The sequence below is a fragment of the Psammomys obesus genome, unplaced genomic scaffold, assembly GCF_907164565.1.
Source record: "Psammomys obesus unplaced genomic scaffold, mPsaObe1.curated_primary_1811, whole genome shotgun sequence".
Taxonomy (NCBI): Eukaryota; Metazoa; Chordata; class Mammalia; order Rodentia; family Muridae; genus Psammomys; species Psammomys obesus.
Genome location: NW_026594240.1, coordinates 229618 through 236559, shown reverse-complemented (window position 1 = coordinate 236559; position 6942 = coordinate 229618). Strand labels below are relative to the sequence as shown.

The following is a 6942-nucleotide window of genomic DNA, read 5'->3' as shown; positions in this document are numbered from 1 at the left end:
CATGCCTGGAAGAGATTGTGCAGGCCAAGTGGTCAAGCCTGGAGGAGTTGGTGATGGCGAAGGGGGCACTTGTGGGCTCAGGGGCTGGGGAGGCAGCTTTGGGTCTGGAGGCTGCTCTAGCATCGTAACTGGCGGCTTTGACATCCCCCAGGGATCTGGGTACAGCCCCAGCATGAGTTTCTGCTCAGTGTCTGGCTGTGGCCTCAGTTCTGGCTCTGGCTTCAGTTCTGGTTCTGGCTCCAGCTGCCGTACCATCTTGAAGAAGACAGTGGAGTCAAGTCGGAAGACATCTGTCATCTGTTGAGTGTTCAGGCAGTCACATCCCTCGTCAGCCCAGCAGCCCTGCTCCCCTCCCCTCCCCCATGCCCCATGTCCACAGCCCAAAGCTGGGCCCTGGAGAAAGTCAATAAAGCCTGGCCTGCCTGCTATTCCAAGTGCTCAGCTACTCATTTTCACCTCATTGTGTGTGTGTCTGTGTGTCCCGCGTGGTGCTTAGGCTCTGTCCTCTGGCCGGCAGCTCGTTTCACTCCGGTGTCCATGGTCTTCAGGCTGGCCTGGAAGATCTTTTGGTTAGGCTTTAGGGAGACTCTACCCCTCATTCAATTTCCTTCAGTGCGGAGAGTGTCTAAAGGCCGCTACTTGGAAGCTGGAGACTGGAAGCCAGGAGGGCTGCCTGGCCCTTTCCCCTCCCCTCTTCCTGCCTCTGTTTCTTCAGCTGTCCTGTGAAGTGTTACAGCACCCAGACACTGTCATCTCCTTCCCCTCTTGACAAACCGTGTTCGGAGCTGAGCCACCTTTGGTGCTGTGAACCAGCACTGGGGGTCCTCCGGCGAGCGCTGGGCCCCTCTCCTGCTCTGTCTACTTCTGCCCCTTCCAGCACATCCCTCCCAATGTGAGCCTGGGGCTCCTTCCAGCCGAGGACCTCCTCGCTTGTTCAGAGCCCCTGTGTTGGGAGGGCGGCTTTGTGGCAGGATGCTTTTTGTTCTGGTGCCCTTTCCAGTCCGTGGTTCAGTGCTGCCCAGGGCAGCAAGCCTGGTTCCACCTGGCCTCGCTCCTGGCTAGGGACACCTCAGCAGGTGCCCAGCCCAGCTCAGATGCTCAGCAGTAGCCTTGAAGCGGATTCTGAGGGCAGAGGCCAGGGTTGCTCATGGCAAGTGCAGCTTCTCTGCCGTGCTTACCAGCAATTCAACACTGCTCCCAGCTTGCCGCTAGGTCCCTGATGTGCCCCCTCGAACACACTGCTCCACCTCCCATGTCCCTACTGGCATTCTGGAGGCTCTCACAGCTTCCATCACTTGTCTTCACAGCTTGCCCCCCGCCCTCCCCTAGACTGTCTGCTTCAACTTGCTCTGGTCCCAACCTTACGCGGCTCCCTGCTCCTCCTTTCAAGTCAGCATCATGGTTTTCTCCTAGAATATGGACTGCAGTACTCTTCCTGTGCCCTGTACATTCTGGTTGCCCTGTTGTCCCTGGTGATACAATTGGTTCTGGTCAGGGAGACCCTAGGCCAGAACTTCTTGGCTGTTTTTTCTCCTTGAACACAAAAGACAGATCTAATGGGGACCTGAAACCATGTCCCCAGCCCCAGGTGATCCCTGGACCTGACTACTAGGAATGTTTTTCTTCTCTTTCAGGAAGGTCTGAGGGAAGCCAGGCATGCGAGAGTCAGGGCTGGGGCTGGGGGGTTCTGAGAGGATTGACTCCACTCACTCTGCATGCTTCCTGGGTCTCGCTGATGTTTCTTCCTCACTCCCTTTCCTGTCCTGGGGCCTGGAGAGAGGCAGCCTGGCCATGCCACCAGCTCTGTGGCCTGGGCTGAGAGAGGTCTTGAAGTTCTGCTGCTGTGCCAGGGAGACGGCATCAGGGAGTCCTCCTCACTCACCTGGGAAGAAGCTGTTCCCACCCGTGCGCAGGAGAATGGGAGAGCACTTCAGTACAAGTGCTAACATTCCCAGCAATGTGATTCTGACTCAGTGGTGTATTGTTTCCATCCTTCAGTGTTCCCATCCCTAAGATGACTAACAACACAGAGTGGTAGCTGGGTCTGTAATCCCAGATATAGGAGGCCAAGGAAGGTGGCGTGCCCTAAGTTCAAGGTCAGCCTAGGCTACATACGTGAGTTCCAGACAGCCTGAGCTGCAGAGAGACCCCATCTCAAAAGAGATAAACACAGCAGCAGCAGCTGCCGCCGCCACCACCACCTCTCACTACACAGTACAACCCCACATAGCGCAGTCCAACTGAGTCCTGTGAATTGCGCCCCCTTCTGTAACCAGGCTTTTTGGCTACTTTGTTCAATTTTTATATCTACTACCCTTCCTATCCCAATTCCTTCCAACCTCCTCCACCCTGATTCCTTCCAACCCCCCAATACTAGGTAGGTGATAAAGAAACTTAGAGGTGAAAGGGGGTGTAGATCTCCTTAGACTACTTTCTGCTCATTAGGGGCGTCAAGTTCCTTGGGGCAGATTTGATCTTCGCCGACAGGATATACAATTTCTTCCACTTGTCTCTGCGCACAGCAACTTGACAAACTGCAGCAGCAGAGGGAGCAGCAGCCGACTCTTTGCAGAGCCTCTGGCCCATCTCAGGGTTCTGGCACCTACAAGTCTCCAGAATTCCAAACTTAAACCATCTGCATCTGGCAAAATTCATGCCCCTCTTAGAGCACGAGACAATCCTAGTCAGCTGCTGTGCATAACCTGAAGCAGCCCCACATTCCACGCCTGAGGATAAAACAAAAACATGTTCACATAACGTGACAAAAATTCTCACTACGTTTCCTTCTTTCTGTTTTAAGCCAATAATTGAAACAGACATTTCAAACTAAACACTTTTCAGATCAGTGGTCGAGGTTTTCAGGAGCTCTTCCCTGCTTAATTCTAATCTTTATAAGTTCTGATGGCATCCACAGCTTTTCATTCCCTGTAGAAACACAAGCAGATCCATCCCTGATGCAAAACTATTGCAGATTTCCATTCTGATGTAAACACATCCTTATGGTATATAGGATGACTTAATCCCACAGTTTTCCCCATAACCCAGTGTCTCTTGGGTGCTGTTGTTCCTTTTTCATTACCATTCAGAGAGTTTAAGGTTAATAAAGCATTATTAGTCTGTCCCTGGTGGCCTTTACTTTCTCTTTTTGCCTTATAAGTATTTCTTTTAGACTGCGGCTAGATCTTTCTACTGTTGTTCTGTAGGGTTGGTGCTATACCCATGATGTGGTTTATATTATAACAGGCAAAGAATTGTTCATCTTACTGGAGACATATGTGGGGGCATAATCAGTCTTAATTTGTGCAGGTATCCCCATAATTGCCATTATTTCCAATAAATATGTAATTACAGAACTGACTTTTTCAGAGCCTAAAGCAGTTGCTTTTTGAAACCTTGATTATGTATCAATGGTATGGTGTACACACTTTAGTTTTCCAAATTCTGCAAAACAAAACATATCCACCTGCCAGATTTTATTTCTTCTGTCATCCCTGGAGTTACTTCCTGCAGGAAATGGAGTTTGATTACACAGAGAACAAACCGGACATTTAAAAAAATAATAATTTCCTTGGTTTGGTGTTTTTCATGAAAATTTGAGGCTTCTAACACACTTTCTCTTAATAATTGGTCAATTTCATCATTTTCTTGTCAGTGGACAAACCTGTATTGAAAGGGCTAGGCTAACTTTGTAACCTGTATGTCTTCTAAAGCTGAGTTTTGAGTTTTAGGTCCAGGTTAAGCTAAAGCCTCTTAGTACCTTTCCAGAGAATGGAGGAATGTGACCCTATCTGTGAGGACAGACATAAAAAAAAAGCGAGCAAGCAATGACCTTTACTCAGCAAAAACAACAACCAGACCCTTGTCTTCAAGATAGTGTTTCTTAGCAACGAACCCAGATGGCCTCAATCCTTCTTCCGAGTAGCTCCTGACCTCCAGCCAAATCTTCAAGGATGAGCTAACCACCCCACCTTCAATTGCAGCTGCATCCACACTTGGCAGGACTGGCCAAGCTCGAGCACCTAAGACTAACCAATTATCTTACTTTATAGCTTCCTCATCCAATCCTAAATTGCCAAAACTGCAACTTCAAATTTCCCACAATTTTTCTTTTAAAAACCTAAAGCCTTTGTCTCCCAGGGCCACTCTTTGCTGACTTGCAGGGGTGACCCCATTGCGCAATGGTTAAATTAAACCTCTTGCTTTTGCAATGAGTTACGTGGTCTGTGAGAGTTTCTGGGAAGGGTGCCATCCTAAACTCCTGAGCTGTGAGACCCCAGGTCTTACAGTATGATCCTGAGTAAATGAACAACCTATGTCTGATTTCATGGTGTATAAGCAACAGGGTTAATTCTGAGTTATCAGGGGTAAATTCAGCAGCTTCCATACACAAAACAACTCTTTCTGCACACTGAGAGATTCAGGAAAATCTGATGCTGTCTGACTCATCGCCTGCCTTTCTAAACTTATTTGCATCAGTATAGACTGCGGGTGCTTCAGGAGTTGGCGTTACCTTTAGGATACATGGGAGAATCCAATTAGTTCTTTTAATAAACTGCAGATGCTTGCTTTTAGGATATTTATTACTAATTTCTCCTATGTAGTTACTACCCATAACGACACAATCTCAGCATTAGAAAGAAGCACAACAGTTTTGGCTGGGTCTGTTCCTCACAATCGACATATTATTCTACCTTTTTTTAAACTCTTTTTTTCTTTATTAATTAAACTTTATTCATTTTGTATCCCTTCTGTGGTTCCCTCCCTCCTCCTGTCCCAATCCCTCCCTTCCTCCCCCCTCTGCACGCATGCCCCTCCCCAAGTCTACTGATAGGAGAGGACTTCTTTTCCTTCCTTCTGATCCTAGCCAATTAGGTCTCATCAGGGGTGGCTGCATTGTCTTTATTCTACCTTTTATGAGTAATTCAGAAACCTTTTTAATGTAAGTCTTTAATTTTTTACTTTATGTGCTAAGAAATCCATTCTATAATACTATCTTCCCTTTGCATAATGAGCCCAGTGGGAGAATGAGCTGAAGGCAAAATAACCAATATTCAGTCACGTTTAGGATCAGTTCGATCCACACATGCATCTTGCATTCTACCAGAGTTAACACTCTCTGTTCCAGCTGTTAGCCACCTGAGACTGTTTAGGTCTGAATCTACTTGTAATTACTTAATTAATTCAATTGCAGACCATGGCCAAGTAATGCCTCCCATTAACTTTTGAAAACACTAAGAGCTTGCAGTCGACCTTTACTGACCTGCCCCTTTTGTAGCCACATTGTTGACTTATTTTATAACCCAGATAAGTAATAGAGTCTCCTCTCTGTATTTTTTTGGAGCAATCTGTAACTCCCAGCATGGCAGAATTCTTTGTGTTTCCTTAAACAATTTCTATAAAATATCTGTGTCAGAGTCAGCCAACAAAATATTGTCTATGAAACGATAAATAATGGATTGAGGAAATTGCCTATGAATTACTTCTAGTGGTTGTTGCACAAAATATTGAATAAAATTGGACTATTTAACAGTCTCCGTGGAAGTACTTTTTAATGGTATCTCTTTACTGAGCACTGTTGTCAAAGTAGGTACCGAGAAAGCAAAGCTTTCCCTGTCATGCTCATGCAAAGGGATTGTGAAAAAGTAATCTTTTAAATCAATTGCTATCATAGGCCATGACTTAGGTAATAAGGAAGGTAAAGGAATCCCAAGCTGTAATGGACTCATGCTTGAATTACTCTGTTCATCGCTCTTAAATCTGTTATCATCCTCCATTTTCTTGATTTTTTTAGAAAGTTGGCAAACATGGGGATTCCACGGGCTGGTGGAATCAGCTGCTCAGGTGCCTGCAATTTTTTTCTTAGTTATGGGCCACTGCTCTGCCCACACAGGTTTGTCAGTAAACCATTTCAGGGGGAGGGCGGTCTTTTAGCAGTGCCATCCCCTAAAGCTATAAACTCAGATGTCCTGTGCATGGACAATGGGCGCAGCTTGTGATTGTTCTTGATGGCACATACCAATATCTTCCCCAGGAGCATCTACCATTTCACCCCTAAGTTCATCACTGGCTGTCTCTGGGACTGCAGGAATATTGAGTGCCCCACTGTTGTAAAAGATCCCTTCCCCACAAATTTATGGGTGTGTCAGCCACATAAGGTTTCAGCTTCTATGTTTGTACTTCTGGTTCCACATATTTTACCCATTAGATACTTTGTTTTATTTGAGATAACTTACCAATTCTTATAAACTGTGTATAAACCTTCTGAAGTGGCCATTCGGGAGTCCAGCTGAATGTGTTTTTGTAACAAGGTTTCAACGATGTAGCCCTGGCTGATCTGGAACTCACTCATGTAGAACAGGCTGGCCTTGAATTTACAGAGATCCACCTGCCTCTGCTTTACCCAGTGCTGGGATTAAAGGCATTTGCGACCAAGCCACGTCTAGTGTTGTTTTCTTCTTTAACATTCATTTGTTACTTGTGTGTACCCTGTGTGCAGGTAAGCACCAAGGCCAGAGGTCATTGGACTTCCTGGGGTTAGAGTCACAGGCAGTTGTGAGCCACCTGAAATGGGGGCTGGGAAACAAACCCGGGCCCTCTCCGAGACCTAAACTTTCTTAAAAACTGAGGCCTCTCGGGAGGGGCATAGGAGAAGAGAGAGGGAGGGTGAGATTGGGAGGGGAGGAGGGAGGGCTACAGCTGGGATACAGAGTGAATAGACTGTAATCAATAAAAAATATATAAATTAAAACCATTGAGGCCTCTCTCCATCCACTAGATAAAATGTTTGTTTATTTATTTACTTTACCTATTGGTCAGGCGGCCTCAGAAGGGTTACACAGCTGGGGATGGCCTTGAACTCCCATGAACCCTGTTTCCACCTTCTGAGAGCTAGCATTACACAGGTGTGCGCCATCACCCTGGCTCCCAAATGGCTTTCACAAC

General features: G+C 46.6%; 1 protein-coding gene across 1 annotated transcript in view; it reads left to right on the top strand.

Annotated features, from left to right (window-relative positions):
• Krt78 (keratin 78) overlaps positions 1-304 on the top strand; it is a 6290-nt gene extending 5986 nt beyond the window's left edge. Inside the window, exon 10 of the mRNA XM_055618288.1 lies at positions 63-304. Coding sequence (XP_055474263.1) covers positions 63-304 — 242 coding nt within the window. The remainder of the gene's footprint in view (positions 1-62) is intronic.
• The last annotated feature ends 6638 nt before the right edge of the window (positions 305-6942 follow it).